At 41.9% G+C, this 27816-nt stretch overlaps 2 protein-coding genes across 9 annotated transcripts in view; both read left to right on the forward strand.

Moving 5' to 3' along the window:
* The first annotated feature begins 572 nt into the window (after positions 1 to 572).
* Positions 573 to 10968, forward strand: LOC143340009 (zinc transporter ZIP12-like). Of its 6 annotated transcripts, none has more exons than XM_076761591.1 (14): positions 589 to 823; positions 1407 to 1498; positions 1636 to 1935; positions 2615 to 2935; positions 3010 to 3217; positions 4049 to 4212; positions 4335 to 4506; positions 4732 to 4904; positions 5028 to 5183; positions 5402 to 5482; positions 6890 to 6962; positions 7097 to 7255; positions 7357 to 7544; positions 8050 to 10968. In XM_076761591.1, the coding sequence occupies exons 3-14, from the start codon at positions 1687 to 1689 to the stop codon at positions 8176 to 8178; spliced, it is 2073 nt and encodes a 690-aa protein (XP_076617706.1). In that variant the 5' UTR covers positions 589 to 823; positions 1407 to 1498; positions 1636 to 1686; the 3' UTR covers positions 8179 to 10968. The 6 variants fall into 6 exon arrangements, with proteins under 6 accessions (XP_076617704.1, XP_076617706.1, XP_076617707.1 ...); XM_076761592.1 differs by having other exon boundaries at positions 624 to 777; positions 1415 to 1498; XM_076761593.1 differs by having other exon boundaries at positions 653 to 777.
* A 926-nt stretch (positions 10969 to 11894) lies between these two features.
* Positions 11895 to 27816, forward strand: part of cacnb2a (calcium channel, voltage-dependent, beta 2a) — a 58831-nt gene continuing 42909 nt past the window's right edge. The window contains exons 1-2 of one of the 3 annotated variants that reach the window (XM_076761012.1): positions 11895 to 12276; positions 14812 to 14904. In XM_076761012.1, coding sequence (XP_076617127.1) covers positions 12193 to 12276; positions 14812 to 14904 — 177 coding nt within the window. In that variant the 5' untranslated portion in view covers positions 11895 to 12192. Of the gene's footprint in view, positions 12277 to 14811; positions 14905 to 22991; positions 23684 to 27816 lie in introns of those variants that run through there. The other 2 variants (XM_076761010.1, XM_076761014.1) reach the window with 2 other exon arrangements.

A 27816-nucleotide genomic window follows, 5' to 3' on the forward strand; every position in this document is an offset into this window, starting at 1 on the left:
AACGTGCTGACAATCACAAGGCTAAGACGCTGATGCTGATGTCTTTCACTTGAAATGTTTCAAACCTAAAAAAAAAAACCTCCAAAAAAGTCTTAAAATCAAACACTTTGATAAATTCCTGAACAAAGCACATTTGATTTATTAAAGATATAATTTTGTCATACCAGGAGTGATTACAGGATACTCTGATGACTTTTCTCACAGCTGTCATCACTGCCTGTCAGGCTCTTTAGTAAAAGAGAGACGGGGACGCTTGATTCCTGCCTTCTGCCAACATCTCTGTGGAAACCTTTAATTCACTTTTGATTACAAACTGTACACAAATAATGTTTCTTTGTTTGTATTTTGCTGTGCCTCCTGCAAGTCTTCTGCATTGCTGTGGATATACAGGTGCAGACCAGCTTTGACTGGAATAACAGCATGACTTATAAACTGTCATTTGATACACTGGCACGTAATAATTACCACAGATTTTTAGCATTGAAAAATATTACTCTGCCAGGCACCAGGCATTCAATCACCCCTACTAGTAGCTGGCCACCCCCATCACCTAATATTGAAAATGAGGCAGCATTCTCCATGGCAACCACAGCCCTTTAAGGCAGTCGCAGCTAATCCTCAGGAGCTTACTCAACTCTTACTTCTCATAAGAGGGTTTTACCAGCAGCACCAATGCCCAAGAATTCTCCCCAAACAAACACCGGATCCTCTGTTTATTCAACCGGAGGAGGAAAACAAACCTAGTTACAGCGGCTGAGAGGAGCAGAGGGGAGAACGGTAGGCCCGGTTCAACCGCTAAGCTTCTTCTTCTGTTCTATCTGAGGTATTACTGCCGCTTTTGTCCTCTTATTGCTCGCTTGGTTTGACCTGCAGGGTGTACAGTGTGGGAGGCTGCTGGAAAGTGTTGCGAAAAAGCTTGGCGTGTTTTGCATTGTATGTTTGATCTGCGGTGACTCAGAGATCATTCAGCATAAGAAACCCTTTGATTTGAACGTCCCCGGTGCTTTATGTATGGGGCAGCTCTGGGGCTCGTAGTCAACACACTGCATGCACTCACTCATACCAGCGCCTGTCTTGTTCTTGAACAATTGATGCTGCTAAATAAGGCAGCTGGTTCAATATTTATACCATTATGAAAACTGACAGTTTTGAACACATTCAGACTTTCTTAAATTGAGCTACAAACCGAAGAGGTGCAGCATTTCCAGTGACCAGCACTTTATAAAATCTCCTTTCTTTTAGATGTGGATCTGTCTGTGTGAGCCTCCACGTTGTGTTAATTATAGCTTCTCCCTAGTTTTCCTCAATACTAATTATTTTCTGTACCGTCTCCCCCCTCATGCCCCCTTCTCCCTGCCCCTGTGCTCTCTCACTTGCCTGCACTAATCCTTTTGTTGTGGACTGAGGGGCCCAGGCTTTGGCTGACCGTTTGGCACTGTGAGGACTGGTTTTGCTGAGGGGTACCCACCAAGCCCTCCTGTCTTCCACCAGATCAGACGTACCTATTATTTACACCTCCCACAGCTCTTCTTTTCTAAAAGCTTTTCATTCTCTCTTCTCATTCACCTTGAAACAAACTTCTTTCTGAATTGGCTTGTTTGTGTTTTCTATCCATCACCCCCTTGTTGTCTCAAGCCCTAAGCCAGTCCTGGGAGCTTGAGGGAGTCGGACGGCCTTGGTAGGAACATGCACTTCAGGAGCAGTGCTCCCACTTTGCTGCTGCTGCTGTGTCTTTGTCTGCTGGCGAGGGTGCTGGAGGTGAAAGGACAGGAACCGGGGTACCTGCAGGAGGCTCTCAGGGCCTTGGATCTGCCTCTGGGTACCAACGGCCAGCCACAGCTACAAAAGAACCACACAGGTATCCTAATCACCAAGCTCCTCCAGGCGGTGCACTGTGCAGAGCGGACTGGCACCTCTCAGGACGTCTGCGACAAGGTAAGGACGATACCTGTCTAAATGTTACCATGTAAGTATCCCTACATGATAAACTGAGGTACTTTTACATCTATATGTAAATTACATTTTATGTATTCATCCCATTCCCGCCTGCCTATTCCAACAAATGTACTTGTTGTGGCTGGAATGTGAGTGAATGTGGAGGCTTAAGTCCTTGACCTCTCTGGGGCATTCATGCTGAGTGGCTTTAAACATCCTTCAGTTTGACCTAATAAACTCCATAGAGTGGAGTTAGAGGTACCTCACATGTTTGTGAGGGCGGGCTGACAATAGGATTATGTGTGTGTGTGTCGAGCCTCGAAAGTGAGATTCAAAAATTAAGAGCAACTTTCTACTTTTCCTCACTGTCTGCTGAAAAGTCTGCTCTCTCTCACAAGGAACGGTGCCTCGCTCACTCTCCTAAGCTTCTGTATTTTTCTGACTGGATCTAATTGGGCTTGTATTCCCCTCGGCAAGACACAAACAACAGCACAAAGCTTTTCTGAGAAGCGTAGTACAGTATATTCAGGGAGAAAACAGGCCTTTTGTCAAGCGGGCTCTTTTCCATCACATGCTGACATGTAAACCTACAGTCAATACTCACATGACCTGATATTTTGTGACTTTCTGTCCTTTTAATCTGCCTCTTTTTACTTCTATATTCCTGTTCTTGTTGCAGTGCTTGACACCAGATGTAGCTCTCTCTGTGCTCGAGGACGATGTGAAGGCTTACCTCACTGAGGAGGACTACCAGCAGATCTCCACTGTTCTGCTGTACTACATAATTAACTTGCAAGACCTGTGTACATCAAATGCTGCCTCTCCTTCCTCCCTTTCCTCCTCCTCGTTTGGGAACTTTCAGTTCTACCTTTTGGCCCTCACCAATCTACACCCAGCTGAGGACAGCCGCTTCTTATCATCCAGTGAAACAGAAAGTATTCTGCAGCTCATCAACCAGCACTACCACTCCTCCAATCAACATAGCTCATTAGATCTGCAGGTAAGATCTGAGACATCTGTCCTGTATACACAGTTGCACATCCAGATATGATCATTTCATCTTTGACTCCACAGTGCATTGATGCCATTGGCCTCCTTAAGGATGTTAACGAGCAAGAAAATCCAGGTGCTGGCAAGTCTTCTGTGCCCAAACTGGCTGCAGCCATCATCAGCCATATCCTGCAGGGCCACTGTTTCCGACAGCGGAACCTCCCGTCTCCTGCTTTCTTTACAGACTACATCTTCCAATCCCTAAATCGCACAAGTAACCTGCAGATAATGGGTAAGTCCATGAGCACAGTTGGTTTGTTAAGTGCAATGGCTTTCACTTTCCTGTTGCGTGTTATTAAAAGTTGGTGAGACAGTCCAATAATATGGCGTCCACCTCGAGGCAAAATCAGGCCCTCTGCTATTTCTCGGCCCTCAGTGCTGAAGATAAAATAAGATAACACTTTACTGCCTCTGAAGCCTGGGGCGCCCTGCCCTCGGGCTGTGATGCATTGGAGGGAGTCTTTGAGAAGTTGGGTCATGGCGAGGCTCACGCTGTGGAGAACGTGGAAAACTTCACAGGGCAACCGACTCCTTCTCCTGCTGTTCAATCTCGTGGGTTTGGTGGGAGGAGTTTAGCAGAGTGACTAGAGGCAGCTGAGAGAGAGGCGGAAGGTTTTGCGTTGAATACTTTCGAGCTGCCTACTGTAGCTTTAAGTTAATTCTCATTTCAAGGGTTTCCTCTCGCTGCCACTGAATAAGAGGAATGAGTCATCATGCATGAAAGAACCGCTAACCCTCCTGAAAGATTTTCATTAGTCTGGGTTTTTAAAGAGAGATTTTCTAAATACTGTTTCAGCTGCTTTTCCATGCTGCTAAAAATAAAATACAGTCATCTTTTATATGAAAATGGTCAAACTCATTATTGAATACAGGCCCCCTGCAGGTTCAGTCCAAAGTCTCAGTGCTGGTTACAACCATTAACGATCAGTCATCTTAGCCGTTATTTGTTTTGACAACTTTTCTTTTCTGCAAGAAGTTGTATTTCCGCCAATCAGACGGATTCATTTGGTTGAATCTGACCTGCTGTGCAGTACAATGATGCATATCATGATTCTTTGCTCAGACTTGGAGGAGCTGCTTCATCAGCTGGGAGTAGGACAGGACGGAGCAGCACACACTCACAACAGGAAGAGACGGAGCGTAACAGGAAGTTCACAGAAAGGGGCCGGGCGTCCGCTGGATGGATGCAACCATGACACTGAAGGAATAAGCCGAGACTGGGCTCAGGTGAGGCTGAGGCAAACGTTTGATTTAAGAAGCGTGAAAACAGGCATGCAGGTGCTGTGAGGCTTGATGTGAAGAGCCTCCAACTCATCCACAAATTTGTGTTTCCCTTTGAATCGATTCAGGTGTGTTTTTCAGCCAATCAGCTGGTGGATATTTTTGCTCTGAATCCTCATTTGCCAATTTCCAAGGAGCACTTCAGACAAATTTGCCCAGCCATCATTCAGCAGTTGCTAGGCAATGCATGCGAGTCTGCAGAGCAAAAAAGAAAAGGATCTCTGCCCACTGCTCTCGAGAGTAAGACATTTTACCTCTACAGCCCACAGTCACCGATAAACACATTGTACAATTTGTTCTTGATTTGTGACTTTGTTTTACTAAACAATTTAAGTTTAATTTTCAAACATTATAAAATACATAAATGGATAAGTGCAGGTGATGCCTAATGAGAGCTGCAAGTGGCTTGTTAGAATGAATGATCTTAATATCTGGGCAGAGAATAAACTTCTCTCCTCCCTGCAGAGTATGGCTACAGCACGGCTGCTGTCCTGCTCATCACGGTGGGCTCCATGCTCGGTATCTGCCTGATCTTCTTCAACTCCTGCCAGGAAACGTACTCACTCATCCTGCAGCTGTTTGTGGGCCTGGCAGTGGGAACCCTGTCAGGAGATGCACTCCTGCACCTCATACCACAGGTATAGGACACAGAGCCACTGCACCATCCTCTGTAACAGTGAGTCAAGCGCCACACATGTATAAAACTCTGTTTTGACTGTGGAGTGAATGTCTAATTGTCTCCCTCTTTGTCTCCTTTGGAGATCCTCGGCCTCCATGATGACACACACAGTCACGATGACAAACACTATATAGAAGAAAAGGACTATCTGTGGAGGATTCTGGGCATGATCGCAGGGATCTACGGCTTTTTCCTCATTGAAAGAATCTTCTCCTTTTTGGTTCCTTCTCATGGCCATGTGAGAATGTACTTTTTGTAGCCCTTATCAATTTAATGAGACAGATACAGAAGCAAAATACTCAAAACATAGTGTGTTAAGAGGAAGGTGCTGAAGTTGGAGCTGATTTTCTTTATCTAGCCAGAGGTTGAACTTTTCGAGTTTTCCATTGGACAAGCAAGTTTGTGCCAGGTCTGAACTTTTGCAAAGCTGGTCTCATGACTTTCTTTTGTCTGCAGGGTCATTCTAGTGACCTTCCTCTGGAGCTCAACTGCAACAGTCAGTCACAGAGAGGAAAGTCCATCTCAACCATACAGCTGGTGAGTCTCACAACGCCCCAGACTGAACTATTGTGTTTTTTATTAGTGTTCTTGGCAGGAAAACCTGATTCCAGTCATCACCCCTGTTATTTACTTGATAGTGGAGACACAGGGACCATGACAAGGCAGTTCCTGGAACTTAAACAGGAATATATTAAAACAGTGCTGCATATGAAGTGCCTAGAAGACAAACAAGAAAGATTTAAGGCATCATGTTTCTACAATAGTGGCTTCCAACCTTTTTGGTATGATTTACCCCCACAGCCCTCACCCAAGTACCCCTCATCGACGCCTTTTCGACGGCATCGACGTATTTTGCATACAAGATGTAGAAATCCTGCAACTGTAGTTTAGAAGTAGTGTTTGGTCAAGTTGAATTGGCATAACACTACTGAATTCAGCCACTCATCCATTACATTTAGCCACATATTACAGTAATTTAGACTGGTCGGAGGCATGTCAGGCGAAGTTGGTGTATCGTAGCTAGTAATTAATTATGACAATAAATAGCTCGGCAGAGTTTAGCATCACATTAATTTGTAATCCTATTTGTGTTTATTTTTCTTTTAAAGACAAATATGTGATTTTTTTTTAAATAATCTCATAACATGAGAAGCAGCTGTGGTTGCAGCTAAGTCAACACACTGGGTAAATATTGTGTTTATGTGCTGTTCCACTGTGGAGTTATTAAAGTCAATATGGTTTAGTCTCCCCGCTGATGCTTCACTCCCTCACAACTCCTCCACCCACGCGCCAAGAAAGCACTCATGCACTTGATATAAACAGTGGAGTTCTGCTGGAGGGCACTGTTGACAGGAGAGCAACCAGTCAATTACAGCACAATTTTGGACAGTTTCTTTATTTGCACACATACACAACAGCACAAAGCAGCTGTGACAATGGCAAAAATTAATCAACCCATCTATCTAAGAATCTCTCAGCACACATACTGTAAATCGAAGAAAGTATGAATCCACTGAATCCATATTCACATTTTAAAGAACTGACTGAAATTCACTTAAATCAATTTTCCTGTGCTGCTCTTATATAACAGGCGATGAAGAGTGGTGTGGGAGGGAGTGAAGGAACAGAGCATGTAGGATGTTGGAGAATGAGAAGTATTGAATCATTCAGAATGCACTTCATGCTTCTGTTGAATCATGTACAGATGAATACATCAAAACGAGGACATTTCGGACACAGAGACAGGCCAGTCACGTGGAAAGCCTCTTTTTTTTTTGTAAAACTGCAGAGTGGGACCAATTTTCCAACCACTCATGTTACATAAAAATATCCTGTTTTAGTGAATTTGTCTCACCTCCTCTCATTTGATCATTTTTCATTTCTCAGATTAGAATCAAAGGTTAAGAAAGTTCATAAAACTGTGCTGTGAATAATTATCTGCAGGGACCAGTGGATGATTTGGAGTGTACAGAAGTATCTCCTGAACACGCAGACACAAGGAGGCCTTCACATCAGAGTAAGCTCTGTCACTGCGAGCTGCACAGCGCAGCTGAATGTGATGTACTTTGTAATTAGTTGCCTGGCATGACAGATTAATTGTCACGGTCTGAGGATGAGCTGTAGCGACACAGGCTCCCTTTGTGTTCCCAGGACAAGGGGTTCCCCTGCTGGCTGTGATGGTAATCGTGGGAGACAGCCTTCATAACTTTGCCGATGGCCTGGTTGTCGGGGCGGCCTTCTCCTCTTCGGCCGAGACTGGCATGGCGACCACCGTGGCCATCCTTTGCCACGAGATTCCGCACGAGATGGGTGAGAGGTCACGGTGCTTACTTTGGGAACGCTTTTGTTTTTGGCCCGGAAACACTCTGCGTGACTGACAGCTTATCTTTCTTCTGCTTTCTGTCTCAAAGGGGACTTTGCAGTGTTGCTCAGCTCCGGACTCTCAGTGAAGACTGCTGTGCTAATGAACTTCCTCAGTGCTCTGACAGCCTTCATGGGCCTCTACATCGGGCTGTTTGTCTCCTCAGAGATAGAAGTGCAGCAGTGGATCTTTGCTGTTACAGCTGGGATTTTCCTCTATTTGTCACTGGTAGAAATGGTAAGAGAGCCTTAGTAAAGTCTCTTATTGTCAATGAATCCCATGAGATCTTTTTTGACAAAAACTATTAAAAACACACCAGTGAGGCATGCCGTTGAACTGGGACCCACATTCTGTCATTGACCATGGGAACATAAAACCATCCCACATCCAGTCTCCAGCTGATGTGAAAACTCATGACAGCACTGATTCCTGACCAGGTGTACTTGTACTGCAGGAGTTACTTCTACAGTTTCAAGAGGTACATGGATAGATTGTGGAACTTTGAAAATACATAAATTGTGATTTGATAGTATATATTGCAGCGCCCAAAAAAGCCCACAAAAAGGTCGAGAGGTAAATGGTTGAAATGTCTGCTTACTGCCACTCCAGATTTTGGCGATAAAAATACAAATTTGGCTGAAAGAAATTTAAAAAGAGGTAAAATACTGAAACTTTCTGACCAATATTTCCAGCAAAACTGTTAGTAATTTAGTGTTGCTCTTCATGTCTTCCCTTTCCTCAGCTTCCTGAGATGAATCGAGTGAAGACCGACCGACCGTGCCTCATGTTCTTCCTGCAGAACCTCGGTCTACTGATGGGTTGGGCCTGTCTCCTGCTCCTCGCACTCTTTGAACATGAACTGAAATTCTAAATGCAGCGTACATGACGTACCTCTTCACACGGGGTCGAGCTGAAACAAAGGTTGACTTGTTTTCTAGAGCTACTTTCAAATTTTCTTCTGCTCTGTACACATACGAGTGCTAGTGTGCGCAATCAGGATGTTTTAACAAGTCGTTATCCGCCAACGAGTGAGTATTTATGATGTTGTAGTCTTTGCACTGGATAAGCAATGTTCATTAGTGATATGAATCCTCTCTTTTTTATACTTTGTGATTTATTTTTGTATGTTAGGTGTGGCTGGGTGACTGTCTCTGGACACTAAATAGTTAAAACTCCAATGACCGTATTTGGAGGCATCAGGTACAATTGCGCATTTCTGTTTTTCTGTATTTCCGTGAAATATTTATGTTGCCTCAAACACTCAGATCATTTGATTTTGAAGTAATTTCTCACCATCAAAATATAAAGCCTTGTAAATCTACTTGTTTTGATTTACATGTATTTAAGTCAGTGTCTATAGGGGATTGTGTAATTTAAAAAGTCTTCTATAGTCCATATGGTTTTATACACTGAATTGGGCCACAATGTCTTTTACAGCTGTGTAATTTCCAGAAAGCTCCCTGAAAAAACTATGAAATTTGGACCAATTACAAAGACACTACAGACAGTGTTTATTTAGTTTTCTTGCAATAAAATGCACACTCTTGTGATTCAGTATTTCCCTCCCACAAATTGAGAGGACTGATAAAGGAGACATTTTAAAAACATGTCCCTCTTTTTACACTGTCTTTCATTGGACCCTCTGTGCAACAAATCACAATGTGCTTTCCAGGAAACTTCCTCAGAAATTACACATCTTTAAAATAGAGCATTACCTTGATTTCAACCTCAAAATATTCAAAACCTGATTGGCTTAATGAGAAATTATTACATTAAGTGCAAAGAGAGGACTAATGCCTCTTTGTAAGGCATAAGCTGCTCTAAAATACATTTATTTTTGAAGCCTTGTTTGGAGAAACACTGCTCTCCTTCAGCATCTCATCTCAGAGGCATTGTTCTTTGTTTTTGAGGCCTCTCTGTGATCCAATATGAGGGCACTTCCACCCACCTGGGCTACTTGTTCTCTTCATCCACCAACCTGGATGACTAACGCTCGCTGTACAAGACAGAAACTCCGGAGCGATCCGGCCCACACAGCACACGCGCTCTTTACTGGCCAGAGTGGGCCTGTAGAAAGAGGTGGAGGAAGAAGAGAATATGATGAATACTTCATTACAATGAGATAAAGGAAACACAGTAAATCAACTTATTTGTACATAAAATTGGATTTGTGATATTGAAAGAATGAGTGGGCTTAAGGGAAGATTTTTTTTTTTCCTTCTTTTTAATCAGCTTGCTGTGATTCAATTCTGGTGCTCTCAGCATCAACATGCTTCTGTAAAATCTGAACAAACAGCTGTCAAGCACTTGCCTTATTTGTGCTGGGGATTAGTTGCATGGCGATTATGTTAATTTGCCATTCTGAGCTCACTATCAAAGTGCAAAGTCAGTTATATTGACAGTGTCAGGAGATTATTTGGCTATCACGTCAAAAAAAAGCTGACACCCTTTATTGTGGCTTCCCGAGTAATGTTCCAACAATAGCAGGAAGTCCATCGCGTTTTCTCTTGTTTGAGCGTTTTTGCTGTTTTTTTAGAAATGCCAACCCCTTTGGCATTTCCTGGAAAGCCTCAGGCCTACTGGTTTGTGTGTGTAAATCTGCTCTATTGCACCAAAGAGGCATTTTTTTGGCATGTGTGCATCTTTTCAAGGCAACTACTGCCAGGATGGAGGAAGGAAGGGCTCTTTATCTGGACCACGCTGGTGTGAACACTGAGTATCCTCGCTTGCTCATCAGAGACCTGCCAGAAGAAGAGTTCAGCTCCGGGGCCATCAGGGCAGCAGAACACACGGAAACAATGGCATAAGCTAAGAGACAAAGCAGGAAATATAAAAGTGTTTTTCTTTTGATTTGAAAGGACTGAAGGGCCGTCTGACTGAAAATAATCCTTTGCACCTGTTATTGTTATTACACAAAACCACATGGGATCAAATCATAGATACTAGGAATTACTTTAGTTGTAGTTGTATTTTCTATATGTAAAAGTGTAAAAATTTATGGAAAACAACAACTTTAGGTGAGTTTATTATCTGTACTAAAAACTGCAGCTCAGCAGGATTCTTGTGTCATTAAGTCTCTAGTTTAAAGGGGCACTCCCTCAGTTTAGTTACACTGGATCCTACATTTCACATACTGCAACACAAGACCCTCCATATCTACCAAATGCCCCAAACTCTATGCAGTTTGTAACACTGGCTTTCTATTAAAGATTTCCTCAAGGCTAAGATAACCCTAATGACATCGATATGACATCATCTGGGGTTGATTTTTTTTTCTTTTTTTCCAGACTTTAGGGAGCTCCTGGACCCACAGAGGCTATTAAACAACTGCTTTCAGAGTGGTGCTCAGTAGTAAACTGACTTTGAAGAGTGAAATCAGTGGAGTGGCCCTTTAAAATGCAAATACACAAAAACCCACTAGAGGGCAATAATGAATAACAAAACTTTAGAGCACTCTGTAGTTAAAACTGCTCTGAGGAAGGGGTGCACTGTATAGGGCTTGATCTGCTGCTTTTGTCTTGATTTAGTCAGAAAAGCAGAGGTGTTACTGGTGTTAACAGTGGTTTCGTTTGTGAGTTTCTAAGTAAAAAAAATTTTCCTACTGTGAAATGTCAAAAATAAAGAAATAAAAGATCATGGCCAGTATATGCAGCAGTGACTATCTAATTGTCCCCCTCACCTTCTTTTTGCCTCATTAGAGCTCCAGCATCATATTCTTCTGCCTTGTAGCCAATGGTCTGCAATCAGTCACAAATAATAATAATTTGGCAACAGTCTCCTTTTGAGTCTTAAAATCTTCCTTAAATGGCAAAAAAAAATGAATTAGGTTCATTTCACAAATCAGTTCTCCACCCACTCTCAATTTATAAACGAATACAGTTCAGTCTGTACATCCACATTAATGGATTCTAGAAAATCCTTGAAACATTGTTGCAGTGGTGGAGGAAGTATCCAGATGCTTTACTTAAGTACAAGTTCTAATGTCACACTGTAAACATACTCTGTTAGAAGTAAAAATCCTGCACTGATGTGCCCTGGGACTGTTACATTATTACAGTATATATGATTAGATTAATGTAAAAGCAGGTGTAGTTTGTAGCTGATGTAGTTTGTTAAGGTGGAGCCAACCAGTAGTGCAAAATCCTAAAAAAGAAACCTTAAATGATCAAAATCCTTAAAAGGAAATTCAGCAAATCCTCACATATGTGAATTAAATGTTTTTGCTGAAAAAATAACTTTAACGATCATCAAAATATTTTTCTGTCAACCTGTAAAAACTACAATAGTTCCCCCTGAAATGTAGTGTAGTAGAAGTAGAAAGTGACATGAAAGGAACAGACTGAAGTACAAGTACCTCACATTTTAAGTACAGTACTTTTGTAAATGCACTTAGTTACATTCAACCACTGCAAATGTGTTGTCACTCGAAGGCAAAAAGGCTGTAAAACACTTTATTTTCAGACACATTTTCATCTTGAACGCTGTTATTCATCTCCATCCTTGTGCACTGTGGGGAGGCAGAAGTGTTGGCGTTGGGTGGGGGCACATGGAGCTGGAGAGCTCTCAGCCGCTGCAGGTAGGAGGGCACTGATGAGGAGGATCTGTGATGCTTAAGGCTATAATATCCGAGAATTCAAATCACCATCATCATCTGAACTAGAGGTAAACTGCTTCACAAACCTCTTCCGCTCAAGCTCCTCCTTTCACTCCCCTGCCTCAAACTTGAAGATTGGCGGTGCCAGCTTAACCGCAGCTCCGCTTCGCTTCTCCAAACGCGGACCGGTGACTGGCTAAAAATGCGCTTCAGCTTTCATCTTGGACGCAGCTGGGGCGTCAGTCCGAGCCGAGAGGTTTTGTTGAGTATTTGCTCTTATCAAATGATGTAATGGTCGTCAATACTACCCCTAAAACAAGAGCCGAAACACCTCTGGAGAAACACATGGACTCGCTGGAACATCCGAGATTACTAGTAAGTTCATTAAATTTAAATAATACCGACATTTTTCATGTAACAGCCCCGTTACAGTTCAGGAAAGTTAGCATGCTAAAGATACAACTTTAGCTCACCTGCCCTGAACCTGCTGCTTCCTAGCGCCGATTGGTGGCTGCTAGCTTAAATTGAGTTTTGATTACGTAAACCGCGAGGACACCAGCTCGTGCGAGTCAGTTTCTTTTTAAATTTTAACGGTTGACTTAAAACAGAAATGTCGTCGGCGGTGGTACGTTTAAGTGTCACTTTACGGTGGTGCCGGTCAGGTTGGTGTCTAGCATTGTTTTTGTCTTGTTAGCCAGAGTTTAATGTTTTAATGTACATATACAAACTTAAAATATCAGATAAGTTTGAACAGTTGACTCGTTGCTGGTGACATTTTTCTCTTGACCTCTTTACATTTCCACACGAAACCGTTTTAGTCCAGCGGTTTAAGTATTTAAATCCTGTATTTAAGTAAAAGTAGTGATGCCACCGCGTAGAAATACACCATTACAAGTAAAAGTCCTTCATTCAAAACTGTACTTCCATTTGAGCGAAATGTACTTGAGGTATCAAAAGTAAAAGTACATATTATGTAGACCCTTTAAGGTTGCTGTTTCATATTGTCTGGCTTAAGTAAAGCTAATTTTAACAATTTTATACGTTATTGGGTAGTGTGTAATAAGACAATACGTCCAATTTCAGTAACTGATCAAATAAAATCCCTATCTGCAAAGTAACTAGCTGTCAGAAAAATGTACTGGAGTAAAAAGTACAATATTTCCCTCTGAAATGTGGAGTAGAGATACTTCAAACCGTACTTGAGTATTACTGAACTGAGTTACTTCCACCACTGTGCCACTGCCAGAACAGGGTGTTCAGAAAGCCTCAGGTAAAATATTACAGGTGGATTATTCATTATCTTTCTCATGCAGCAAAGTGTATTTGTTCAACATATTTCTGTTTGGCTTAGTGGGGTTAATTAAACCTCATCCTGTTCCTCCAGACGCTCTCTGGGCAGCTCAAACTGTTCTACATGACCGGCTCCCTAAGAAACAGTCAGAATAGCTGTCTCTCCCTCTTTTTATATGCATGATTAACATGTCCCGGGGGATCGGGCTGGAATAAAAGGCGGATTTGAGATGAATTTCTGTTTTTCAGTTGCTACTGGCAACACATGCTGTATGAGCACTCGAACTGAGTGCATTACTTTTCCAGCCCTTCACCATATCAGCTTGCATGTTCGAGACCACCCACATAATTACCATCATTTTTATTACACCTGTCATAATATTACACTTCAAATAAAACACTGAACGCTGTATGGTAACTAATTGAATTTACAGACAGGCTCTATGTCTACACTAAAAGGATAGGTTCACATTTGTTCAGATCTGTGTTAAAACACACTCTCACGTGCTCATTTGTAAAGTGAGACAGTCTAGTTTGCTGCAATTGATGCGATTAAAATGTAAGAGCTGAGGTACAAATTCACAGTGCTCCCTTGAAAAAAAAATGCTTTTTAAAAGCTTAGCTGGAGCTCATATTAGGCTTCAACAAGTTGCATGGATATCTTTCCAAGTTTTAAATGTTTTAGTATGAAATCGCTGCATTAATAGCCCTCCACTATAGCTCAGCAAGGAAACATTGTTTGCGGACACAAGAGGAAGGTCTGTAATAAAAATGACTAATGTAGACAGTAGAGCTGAAACACTGAGTCCGTTAGCACTGACAGAAAAATAATCCCTATCTGATTTCTGATAAATATCTTAAGGTCAACAACCATAGATTATTTTCATTATTGATTAATCGTCTCGATTAATTTTCTCAAGTAATGCATTAATTGTTTGGTGTACAGGATGCCAGGAAATAGTAAAAATGCCCCTCAAATTTTCCCAGTATCCTTTCTGATCATCAATCATCGTCGATCATCAAATATCAGTTTTTGTCCAACCAACAGTCCACAACTCAAACATATTCAGTTTTCAGAGATGGCCTCAAATTCTGGACGCTGCAACCAGAGATTTCTTTGGGCTTGTGCGATTGTGAAAATAATTTGCCAATTAGTTTTTTGTTGCTCGATCAATCAGTTCATGACTAATTGTTGCAACTTGTTCACATCATTTTTCACACAAAAATATTTTCTGGTTGCTGCTTCTCCACTGTGAGTAATTGTGGCTACTGTTTTATATCCTTGTAAAGTGAATGTGCTTCTGTTTGGGACTGCAATGAGTTCTTTATACTCTTTGTTGACATTGTATTGCTGACTGCTGAAGCCTCAGATTAATTCCTGCTGAACTTTAATGCATTTTTGGAGAGAAGGACAACTGTGATTTTAGTCCATTATCCCTTAGATTGAAATAGTGTTAAGATGAGATCTCTTTACCACCCGTATGGACAGAAGGAACTACAGCAACAAAAAAAACTGTTTTAGTGTACCTATAGGCATGTATGTGTTGTATTAAAACAGGCTGTAAAAGACGGAAACCTCTTCTTTAACAAGTTTGTTCTTTCCTTTTTGGCTCTATGTAGTCTCATGGCAAAGGGGCTCGAAGAAAAGGTCGATTTAAAGGTTCAGATGGCAGCACCTCCTCCGACACCACAACCAACAGCCTAGTTCGCCAGGTAAGGATCGCAGTTCACTTTTCAGCAGTCAAACTTTGGGGCCAGCTGGAGGGTTGGTGGTTAACCGCTAGTTGAAATTTTAGCTAATCTTTTTGAAAAGATTATTTTCTTCAGCATATCAGCTTTATTGGAAAATGACAGTTGGGGAGAGACAGGAAACACAAGGGAGAGAGAGGGGACCAAAGGGCCCAGATTGAAATTGAACACTGGCCACTGTAATAAGGACTCAGTCTAAATACATGGTACCCGTTACCAGGTGAGCTTCAAGGGTGCCCCCCAGAAAAATTTATTTCAACACCTTGCAAAGGCAAATGGTGCCACGGTCTGTGAGCCATATGCCAAAGTACGGAGAGAAGGAGATTTCTACTGCCTAAGGACATAGTTGTGTTTTTGACATAGTGCAGGGAAGATGTACCTGATCGTTTTATGCACCATATAAGAACATCATAAAGCGTTCTGAAACTTTCTGGCAACAGTTGCTCCATTAAGGAATGTAACACACACACACATGTGTGTGTGTGTGTGTGTGTGTGTGTCTGTCTGAGTAGGTGTAATGCAAACTGGCACAAGAGCCCAGCCTCAGTCATCATCATCCATCAGGGATGAGATGTGCATTGCAGTGAAAGGCCTCTGTAAACACTGCTGGGTACAGTATGTTAAGTGGAGGCCTTTCTTCTAAGCTGCATCCTCAGTGCGGTGAGTGTAGCTGGCCTGTTATAAAGCAGACCCTGCAAGGTACAAACTCAACGTGTCTGGTCTTTGTTGGACAGACCTGCAAGAGACAGGATGGGCCGGGTTAAGGATGCTCACCCCTGCCTAAATGTTTTTGCCTTTTTTGGAGGAGGCACACAACGTCTCATCTTTGGCACAGCATCTGTAGAGTGATGGGAAGCTGGAAGAGATCAGAGCAAGACAGCATCTCCAAGCCTGCTGTCTGCTTCATCTCAGGGCCATAGAGAACTTCTGAATGAGCCGCTATCATCAGTGTTACAGCTCAACAGGAGCTGCTTATTGAGAAATTTCTTGATTTTACCACTACCCTTGGGAGCTCATGCCCATTCCCACAGTCCTGTCCCGAAATGAAGAGTTTCCCTCCAGTGTGAGTCATCACAGATAAACTCAATTAGACTGAGACTGACCATCTATCTGCAGCGTAACACCACATCCTACAGAAATGAGCAGCCATTAAAGTAAGAGACAGTGGAGGGATGTGGGGAGGGTGGAGGAGTAATGTGTTTCAGGGTCAGCGAGGCCCTCGCTTGCCGAGCAGAAATGTCCTCTTTGAGATATTTGCCGCAAGAGGGCCCCAGAAATAGCAGACCTTCCAGTAACTTCTCCTGTGTTTGGATAATAATGTAAATACTGTTTTTCATTTGTGTTATCATAACATCAGTTTTAATCTGGCCTTATTTTCTTCACCCCCGTGCTCAATCATGCTGCCTGCGATTATTTTCCCTTTTCACAGAAGAATGGGCACGTAGTATTGAAATCACTAAACTAACACCATCCCAGGGAAAGTATGAAACTAATCTTTTGTGTGGTTATCTCACTGCCTATTCATCAATCTGTCATTTGGCTTTCATCTTGTTCTTGTTTCTCTTTGTTTTAGCAATTCTCTCCTCACCATCAACAGTCAAAGTTACTGTTTACTGAGGAATGTTTGCATGACTGGATTTTAAGATTTTGAAATAATCAGTTGTATATTTTGTTTTGCTCCCCCTCCTGTCTGACCTGTTGTTTTTGTGCCTCATAGTCCTGGCATGCCCGTAGGCGTCTTAAGAACAACTAGTCAAGGTTACTGTGTGATCGATCCACTGCAGCTTTGAGCATCAGAAAAATGTCTTCCCAGTAACTTGGTATAAATGGCTCCTAAAAAAGAATTAGTCATGTTGCTGCAGATAGAGGGCAAAGGGCAGACAGTGAGTAGGTTGAGAGAAAAAGGATGAGAGACGTTCCCTGTGGTCGTGGCCTGATGCCCGGGGGAGTATGGTGGAGGCTGGGAAGGGAGGAGGTCCAGGACAAACCAGACTGCTTAGCCGTGGGAGTAGCGAGGTCAGTGTTGGAACTGGAGCTCAGCTCTCCATTGAGAAGGAAGAAGGTCAGAACTGTCATAGATTTGTCAGCAAACTTCAACATCAGGTGGTTTATTTTTATTGATGTGGTGGTGGTCTGGTTGTGTAGTGTACGCAAAGAAATTGTCTCGCTGATGGCAAACATTTTGTGATTTGTGGTGCATCGTCCATCTGCCATTGTTTTGACCCTACATCATTGTTTTAGCACTCTACATGGATTTCTTTTTACAATCCAGACATTTACGTCAAACCGTTTCGCATGAGGTAGAAAAACAGATGTTGGAGCCAGCAGCCATTTAGCTTAGCTTAGCATAAAGACTGGAAACTGGAGGGAAACAGCTAGCCTGCCTCTGTCCAAAGTAGGGTGGGTAATATGAGCTATAATTTCTATCACACTATTAATTTTTTAAATGATGATGGTATTCTATCATGGGATTACAAAAATAAAGGGGATTAAATAAAAGGGATACGCTACTCAAAACACAATACTACCTCTTTTTATTCTGCTAGCAGTGGAACAAATCTTAAAGGAAAAAATAGTACAAAAAATTGGTGTGTTTATTGGCTCAAATAGGAATGAAAATTAGGTATAGGCCTACATTTCTGGAAGGAGGAACCTGCTCCATAATATAGATTAATTAGTAAATGTAATTTGATTCATTCTCTGAGTTACACAACATGTAGGATAAGGCGTCTCAACAGCATTTATTTGGCAGGAAAGCCAAAGTATATTATGCGAGTACAATTGTCAGTGTACCACGAAGCATGTCTATCAAGTACATTTACACACAACAGCAATAGACACTGATGGGGCACACTCCTGAGGAGGCTTTCCTGTAACAACAAAACCTGCTGAGCTTGTGTTGCAGTATGCAGTACTTTCCCATATCCAACATACAACTCTGGTTATTGAACTGGCTTCACGTGAGGCTTAACGTTCAGTTTCCCTTGACTGTCTCTCAATATTAAATATGCCAGTATGTCAAAATATGTATTTGGTTATGATTAAACAAACAACGTGTTAAGTGAGCTTTAGAGCTGCTGGCAGGTGGATTTTATTACCTTTAGACAGAGTCAGGCTAGCCCATTGTTTCCAGTCTGTATGCTAAGCTAAACTCACCAGCTGCTGGCTCTATCTTCATATTCAGCTTACAGATGTATGAGTGATTTCGATTTTCTCACTTAACTCTTGGAAGAGAGCAAATAAAGGACATTTTGCAAACTTTTTTGTTTTCAAAAGACAGTATGTTTTAGTGTGCACAAGCAGTGTTTTGGTGAAATACACCATATGGAGTCTTCAGACTTTTATTTTCTGGTCATATTGGAAACTCAAACTGCCAATAGGTGTAAATGTGAGTGACTGTCCATCTGTCGACTGGCAATGTGTTTAGAGAGCCTGCTTTGTGCCTAATGCATCCTGGGAAACGATCCAGCCCCCCATGACCCTGAATAATAATAAACTTTCTTTATATAGCACTTCTCTAAAAACAGAGTTAACAAAGTGCTTTACAGAGAATGAGAAACAAAGCTCAGAGCAAACTGCAGGATTAAACACGAAGGGAAGAGTTGCTTAAAAGCAAGTCTATAAAAGTGTGTCCTAAGTGGGGAATTTAAAAAAAGACACTGACTTTGCAATTTCTTCTGTCAGGCTGTTCTAAAAAGTATGATCTGAAATGATGAATATCTGAATATCACCTTTTCTTGTGTTCATGCCTGAGTCTGATGAGCTCTAATTGAGGATGTCAGTTTGCCCTGTGGCTCTTGTAGAAATATTAGATATAAGATACCAGGCTTACAGTGGATTGCCTTGAAAAGTGTAGACCAAAGTCTTGAAATATTCTCTGTAACTGACAGGTAACACATACAGAAAAGCATAAAGTCAAAAGAAACCAAAAAAACAACAGTGAAATAAGAACAATCAATTCAATATCAAAGCAGCTGCCAAAAAAAAAAAAGATGTTAGAGACTCGGGGGAAGATAATTTGAATGAGATTTTTGCTGCATTTGAAACAATATACAGTAAATATGAGGATCTGACGGACAATAGTTCAAACTGTGATTTGCATAACCTGCAGAGCATTATGTGACAATTAACCTCCTGCTGCTTCCCACACTTGTTATGTTTATGTAAATGGTTGCACCAACCTCTGTATCGCCCACCTCCCTCTGTCTCTTTAACCTCTATCTCTATATAGCGGTTTGTCTCCCAGTGGAGCAGCTTTTTCTCAGCACATACTTGGGGTTTGATCCTCTCTGTCTTCTCCGTCTTTACGTTCAGGTTGGAGAAATGTGTTTGGTGATGAAAGGCTGTCTGAGGGGGTGTGGTGAGGCCAGGAAATCTCTTCTCACACTCTCCCTGATTGTGGGCATTTTCACTTTTCAGCATCCTCTAGATTGTTTTTTCTCTACTTAATGGAGAGAAAGGATGACGCAAAGAGCTAATCATTTACTGTGATACTTATCAGATCTGGCAACCCTTTACTTTTTATGTAACAGATACCAGTGCCATGGAGAAGCTGCCACTGGAAATCTAACATTAACCCTGCAAACTAGCTGAACTTTGAGCAACGTATGTCATAGTTTTCCAATAGTAGGTATTTCTGGAGAGCCATATGTATTTTCTGGCATGAAACTGCAGTAATGATGTGTGAGTTTAGATACCGTAAATGTGGAAATGTCATAATGTGAAAACCACTGGTGCTCTATCAGCCATCATAGAAGCACCAGACTGCCATCTAGTGGCAAAACAAATGAATATAGGTATGTAATTTAGTGATAATTCACAGGATCACCACCAGAGTAACGAAATCAGGGTAAAATCTGTATTTGGGCTCCGAATTTCAGCATTTGACATTTGATACAAAAACCAGCTAGGAAGTTTCTTTTTTATAAACATTTTTACCTTGTCACATTTGCCTTTGCAAATGTGAAACAGAGAGAAAAACACATATGCAGGAAAAAAGGCTTTGCTAAAAGACACATCAGCAGTGCACGCCTTGCATTCACAATGACCTGAATCCAAGTTTCTCTGCTGTTACATTAACCCTACCCTGCTGTGTTATAGTGAAGGCTAAATTAATTTGGCACTGTGTTGATACACTACCCCCGTAGTCGACAAGGTCAAAGCTTTGTGCTGTTGTTATGAGTGATCAGAGTCTTCCATTTTAATAACGTCCATCAAAATGTTATATCAGACCTCATGTGTTAAAACAACGGATGCTACATGATATAGTGCTTTTCTAACCCACTAATTTGAAGAAAAGTGCTGCAGATCATTCACAATTTTGCGATTTTTCCTCACTCTTATTTTAGTAGTAATAGTTTGTAAGCCATTAAATGGAGAGTGCTGCTGTTGATTCTATGCAGTTGTTTTGTTCATAAATGGCTGCAACTCTTGAGTATTATCTTTGTATTATTCTGACATAAATCCTTTAATTGTTAGGTAAAGGTGTGTCCAGAAAGTATAATGAACTCAAATGTAACATGCAGCATTTTAGTGTGTAGACAAGATCTCAGCAGCTGAACGATGATTACTTCTTAAAGGGGGGAAACACTCTGACAGACTAACTGATGGATAGGATTCCCTTCTCACTGTAAGTTGCACCTCTCTATGTCTATAATGATGCCTTTCCATCACAGCAGACATGTGTCAGCAAGTGAATTATTGGCAGTAAACTAAAGAAGCCACGGTGTTTATGAAAGACGGTGCCAGATTTATGTTTGGCTGATTGTCTGTCAGGCCTGAGCAGGAGATATAGATACTGATACTATCGCTGATGAGCACAAACCTTTACAACAGGTTACACACCATCTGCACAGAGCCACTTGAGTCCTGAAATGCTGCCTGTATCCACCAAAACAACACTGTGATCCATAGACCTTACACTCAATACTGCAGTATGGTGTGAGAGGACGAAAATTTAAAAAGAGGCCCCAGGGGTGTTACATGGACACAAACAGGGCCTTTCTTGTAAGGCAGCTTTAGGAAAGACAAACGATTTTTTGTGTGTTTGTTCCCTATTTCTCTAAATACTGATGTTTCACAAAATGGAAATTATATTACCTAGTAAACTGTAACATATTTAACATATTTTCAGAACTGCTGTTTATATTGGGTTACATTTGATTGCATTGCTAATATTGTAGGTAAGGTTCAGTAGCATTATACCAGCACTGAATCCTCTTAATGAATAGGTATCCATTATGAAACATGGATTCAGTCAACGAAAGACTGGGAAAGTTGTGGAATGCTCTAAAAACACCAGTTTGGAACATTCCACAGGTGAACAAGTTCTTTGGTAACAGGTGATAGTATCATGATTGGGTATGAGAGGGCATCCTGGAATGGCTCAGTCATTCACAAGGATGGAGCGAGGTTCACCACTTTGTGAACACATGATTGTATAAAAGATTTTACTACGTGGGCTCAGAAACACTTCCTAAAACCGCTGGCTTGCGTTAATGAACACCGTTCATTTGCAAATGGTTGCATTCTGTTTTTATTAACATTTTGCATGGTGCTCCAACTTTCTGGAATTGGAGTTATATATAGTAATACTGGATATTTGTATCTGTTTGGTGAACACAATCAATATCACTTCTGATTTTCAGAGACAGTTGAGTTTGTCCTTATCTCTCTGACAGCAGAAAAGATGTTGTTATTTTCACTGTGTGGCACCTTTTATACAGAGGAACAACACTGATAGAGTACGTTGCCTCAGATGAGAGAAGCTGCCCTTTGCTTGATGAAACAAGTTTTGGGCTTGTCACCATCAAAGTCAGCTCTCCACAGTATTAAGAACTGGCTGCTATAAAGGAGGTGACAGTAAGGGTATTATGTAAAAGGACCACAGCAAATGCATATATACAGAGTCAATGCCATCTTTTAACATTAACATGCCATCTTAATCATCTATCTCAACAGTCATTTGTGTCAAATTCCATACGAAAAGGCACTTCTTAACATTTTCAGTAAATCCTTTAATTACAACTTTGTGCACAATATGAGTGCAGCTTCACTCTTCAGTCATATCCAACCATACATAATTAATGCATGTGGAAATATTACCAACCGTTGTACCAAATTGTAACACCCAGTCAAATAATGCAAATGTTATTGAACTGAGTGAAATTAGGCATCATGTTGAAAGCTACCCAAGTGAATGATGCAGCTTGGGATGATTGAAAGCCATGACGTGTTTACTGTGATGAGACCTGATTAATTCCATCACAAACCCCTGTAATTTAAGGGAGTGTCTGTTATTATCTTAATATTCCTACATCATTCACACATACATTAATGAAGTGTTTGCAAGTGTTGCCAGAAATATATTTCAAAGCCAAAGCACATTGTTAAATCATTCAAATTCAGTCCATCACTCATGCTTCATGCTTGTGCTGTCCTTGTTGCCAGATGACATTCAAAATCACATCCGCGGTCATGCTGTGTATATGAATATACTGACACAGAGTGAGAGAATATGTGCCCTTCTGGCTGACACAGCAGTTATGACGACACAGCAGTGAGGAAGCCTGTCGGTCTGGAGTCAATCACCTGAACGCAGTGGGGAAGGGCAAGAGTGGAGAGGAGGTGAGTGAGGGGAAGAAACAATCACGCCAGCCCTGCGTTCACACTCAGCAGTGTGGCATGACCGAACTGTGCGAGTGACTTCCTTCTACACCACAGGCAGAGTTGTGCCGATGCTCTGCATGAGACACACACACACTTGCTCTCTGTAATATGAAAGCACAGTGCAGTCTCTTCAGCAACCAGTAGCTGTCTCAGCCTCTGTCCTAACCACTCACACACAGAAAGCATGATGGTAATGCAATGCAAATGAGGAGGGAAATACAAGGAAAAAATAAAGGCAAGGAGCGAAGAGGCAATAAAATCTGAGATAGAAGGGGAGGCAAAAAGTCAGGAAGAAAGCCTGAGTGTGTGTGTGTGTGTGTGTGTTAAAGCTTTTAAAGCAGATTGAACCTTGGATGAAAGGAGGGGGAAGAGGTGGAGAGTATAAAGGCGTCGTCGTCCATTAGGAAGCAAGGGACAGCGGTCAATAAAGGACACTCAGAGCTCCACTCAGAGCTCCACCTCCTTTCCATGCTGCGAGGGAACTTGTGTGTGATGATGAGTGTGTCTAAATCCACCAGCAGCTGAACCAGTGTGCCAGCCAGCAACTGTTCCTCTCTGCCACAGCACACAGCAGCACTGCAGAGGATTTGGCAGCCCAGAGGATCTGTCGGAGTGGTTACAGATTTCGGGGTGGGGTAAACAGTCAGCTCAGACGTGCGCCTCACTGACAGCTCGTGGACACTGTACTGCAACAGTCCGAAGATGTGTAGAAGATGAGGAGGAGGAGGGAGCATCAGAATCTGACTTTCTGAATCCTGAGAGTTTGTGAGTCAGGGGGGATTTGACGAGCACGTGGGGGGTGAGTGGACAGAAGTAGGGGGCTGGTGTGGAAACGTCAGTCCTCTGTTTCCTCTGCTCACTCCTCTGTCAAGGATCTCCTCCGTCCCTGTCATCTCCTCTGCGTCTTTTGGTGGTCCGCACCCGTGTGGGCCAAGTGTGCAGGCATGGACCGAGGCTGAGTGGATGCTGCTGCCTGACAGGGAGTCTGTGAGACGGCTGTCCATTCCTCCCCGCCCTGGTCCCCTTCATGCCGTGCTGTGGGCTGGGCCATCGCCGGAGAGCACAGCTTCCATATGTGAGTTTATGCCTCTGATGCTGAATTATCACAAGGGCTAGAGGAGACTGTGCGTGAGGGAGATTAAGAGAAGGTGATGAAGCTGACAGTCACCAGCGTGTGCACACTAATGTGCTTTATTATAATTATTGCATGGTTTAGACTATGAATAATTCAGACATGATTTGTGCAGGTGTTACATCAAAACTTTGCCGAAAATGTCATTGTTGCTTCAAAGCAGCAGACTGAATGATCAGTGGACGCCTGCCAGCTTTCTCCCTTGATGTTGTTCACTGTTCCCAGCTAGATCTCTATCCAGAATCAATCCTGAATGCTGCAGGATTTAGCTGAAATATGTCATTTGCACTGCTCTGACAGTTTTCTGCAGAGCTCTGGTCTTGCTGTGCATGCCGCCAGACACGATAAATCTTTTATTTCATATTTATTCCGGGTTTTTGGACAGCGAGCTGAGGTTGTAGTGTTTTTGAACACAGAGGGCTCACACTGCAGGTTGACAGCTGCACTTTATTGGGCTTTGCTGGGTAATCTAGTGTGTCCTTTGTGGTTTCTGGAACAAATAGCTGTGAATTTTGAGAATAAGAGTACCACAATGGCCGGTGGGTGAAATGAAAGACGGTAAGAGGAACATGTGGGTGCTAACAGGTATGGCTTGAGATGGGAAATTTGATGAGACATGCATTTTTTTATACTGTCCCCTGCATCAGTAATTCTGTCATTCAGCTGTGGTTGGATTCTGCAGACTCTTGTTTATAGCTCAAAGGAAGATTTCTGTTGACTAACTGAGCAATGCAAAAAATTAGGATGTTTTTTTCCCCCTCATCCAGACAATCCTCCAGTACTGCAGATAAGGATGATGCTCTTAATTGAGTTTTACCACCAGATGGCCATGTTACACTTTTACTCTCACTCTCACACACACACACACACACATAAATTCATAAACACACCATTTCCATGCGGAGAGAAAATGTTTTAATGCCCTCAAGACTCAGAAATAAAGTTTTCATGAGGTGTAATTTTTTTTATTTCATTGTCTGAAATGAGTTATGATGTCATCCCCAAATCAAAGACAGAAGCTCATTGCACAAAATGTTCTGAACTCAATGAGCCACAGCAGCCTTAGATTGACCAACAGAGTGATATGTCAACACAGAAAGGTCTGTGTGTTTAAGTAGTGTGAGGACATACCCATTTAATGTGACCATAATTAAGTCGTCTTATGACTCAAATGTTTCATGATGCATTTGTAGACCTCACTGTACAGACTGTCAGAAATGCAGGCACAGATGAATCAATTGGATGATCAGGGGATAAAACAGTGACAGTTTTGATAATTGATTAATCATTCCAGGCATTTTTCAAGCAAAAAATGCTAAACATTTGCCCCTCAATTGTGAGGATTTGCTGCTTTGTTTTATCTTATGTGATAATAAACTAAATATCTTTGCACTGTTATTCAGACAAAGCAAGACATTTGCAAAAGCCATTTTGGGATTTAGGTAATTGTGATGGGAATTTTTCACTATTTTCTTCCTTTAAAAAAAAGATCAAATGAAAGAATAATCAGCAGAGTGCTCATGAGGAGATGGATTTTCCAAAAGGCATGCACTGTTAACCTGGATCCCTGCCAAAGCAAAAAGAGAAACTGCATCGGACATCAGTCGACCTGAAGTTGGGCTGAGCCTGTGCCACCAGCCTAAATGAGACTGTCTGGCCTCATACAGATTAAAGCTAATGACGTTTCAAAGCAGCTGTATTTGTCAGAAATGTCCAAATTCATTACTAGGCTAATTTACAATGTGTGTTTATAATTGTGTTAACTAACACATAGTACACAACTTGCAGATAATGTCAGATAATAATGCTGAATAATGTCTTTATCAATTAATAGTGTGGTTTATAAAATGTCATAAATGTGGTCTATAAAATCCCAAAGGCAAAGAAGACATCATCTAAATAAATAAATAAATAAATAAACAAATTAGTTTTACCCCCCACCCCCCACCAGGAGCCCCCAGATTCCAAACTGGGACAGCTACTCAGTGCAGACTGCTGTTTTTTTTTTTTGTTTTTTTTTTTGCAGACAGTCTGTTTTTTGTGACACACACTGCAGTAGGCTGAATCAACATTTACTGTACAACTGAGTAAGCTTTAATTTAACTGATGAGTGGATTAGTGTAGCACCAGCTGTTGATACTCTACACCGGACTGTCTAAACCCCATGTGTAAGGTGTTTGCATGAAAACAAACCATTCAGTGTGATGGAGTATCACTGGCAACATGTGTTTGTGTTTAATTACTGCGCAAACTGAGCATGTTCAAATTAATAAAATGAGCACAGTTAAAACTAGAGTTTTTGGTTCACAGAGCAGAGTCTAGTTACCTAATGCCAGTACTGACCTAGAGAGACCTTAGCTGCCGTGACTTGCCACTCTTTCTATGACACTCCTCTCACATGTTTCCAATATGGAGCACCAAACCGCCGTTTTACGTCTGAAATGGGGCGGAACACAATTCCGCTCTGTATGGAATGTGGAGCACGGAGACCCGGCCGGATGGGACTCCGTCTGACAGACTGAGTGGCCAGTCCCAGACACTCCTCACGGAAACTCAGCTAATTGAAGACAGCAGGCCCTACTCCATTCCCCCCTTTGTTTTCTAGGCTTTCCTGCTTGCCGTGATGCAACAGTGGTAGCCGGTACTACCTGTGAACAGAACAGAGAGCCAGTGAAATGTACAGAACGTTTGGTTACACAATGCAGTACAATATATTTGCTATGATACAATAAGTAATATTTTGCAGACGGCAAATAAATAAGTTGTCATGATTGTCGTAATTGTCATTTACATTAAAAGCATGTAGTCCTGCCTATACCCTAAACGTCCAAGTATATTTTTGCCGAGTCTACAATCATGCTAGTGGGTCTTTGAAGCTGCATAGCAGTGCTGAAAGCCAAACGGTAACTTTAGCATGCTAACAGTGATAATGGTAACATGCTGTTGTTTAGAAGGTATAATATTTACTGTATTCAACATCTTATTTTAGTTTTTTAGTGCGCCACCATTGGGTAATTGGCACCAAACACAAAGTGCAACTGATGATGATGTGAATGTTGCAAGTTTTGCAAGAATTTGGATATAAACAAAAGTATTGGATAAATTGAAAAATTATAATTCTGACCTGATGATGGCACCGTGATGACGACTCATCCTGAGGGGGATGTGAATGTCTGTACCAAATGTTAATGGAATTGCTGTCTGTGCATTTTATTAAAAAACAAAAATGTCAACCTCATGTTAGCAGTAGGAGGGAAAGTCAATGGATCCTTAAAATCAGTAAGATTGATCCTTTACTGATCATGAATATGTGCACCAAATTTTGTACCCATGTATTATTTAGATGCTGAGATATTTCACGTGACAAGTGTAAACTCTGACCTACTGAGGACGCTGAAGTTACCACATGAAGAATGAGAAATGGCAGAGACTGAAGTATTACTCAGAAGACTATAATTATTCTCAGACAATACTGAGCTTTTGTGTGCTAGTGGTGAGCTAATTTCCCATGGCGAAAAGTGTGCCCTGGAATTCCCAGTTTTCCAGGCCATGGGATGCACGCCCAGGGAGGAGTGTCGGGCCAGCGCAGAGCAGACTGGAGCAGGGTTTCCTTGGCAGTAGTTGCGCGTTCTTTCACTTTTCCAGAGAATATGGAAATGTCCGGAAATGGTGCAGCTAATTGGCCACGGAGGCCCTTAGGAATGTCTCGGATTTAGGTGGATTTTTACTGCTTTTACATAATCCATCACCTCACCATGGGGCTGGAAAGTGTGATATATATCTTTGAGGGCCTATGTAGAGCATAGCTTCACTCCAGCCTGGAAACACTGATGTCAGTGACACTGTGTGCTGTGTCTGTGTGCACTGACCCCGGTTTAGTTACGGCTGGGCTGTGACAGTCTGAGTTTTAAAACCCTCACTTGTCTGGAAACGGTGAAGTCATGGGGGGAAAGATGCAGCTCACTCGCTACAAAATATACAGTATTATGAAGGTTATGTATGTCAAGTGGTAAAGATGCATACCACATAACCACAAAAGTTAAAGGGATCACCAAAGATATAACAACTCATCCAGA

The sequence above is a fragment of the Chaetodon auriga genome, chromosome 21 (assembly GCF_051107435.1).
Source record: "Chaetodon auriga isolate fChaAug3 chromosome 21, fChaAug3.hap1, whole genome shotgun sequence".
Taxonomy (NCBI): domain Eukaryota; kingdom Metazoa; phylum Chordata; class Actinopteri; order Chaetodontiformes; family Chaetodontidae; genus Chaetodon; species Chaetodon auriga.

Coding starts and splice junctions, on each gene's coding strand:
- LOC143340009 (XM_076761589.1), top strand. CDS start 1,687: ATGCACTTCAGGAGCAGTGCTCCCACTTTGCTGCTGCTGCTGTGTCTT. Junction 4,507..4,731: donor TCTGCCCACTGCTCTCGAGA/GTAAGACATTTT, acceptor TCCTCCCTGCAG/AGTATGGCTACAGCACGGCT. Junction 4,905..5,027: donor TCCTGCACCTCATACCACAG/GTATAGGACACA, acceptor TCTCCTTTGGAG/ATCCTCGGCCTCCATGATGA.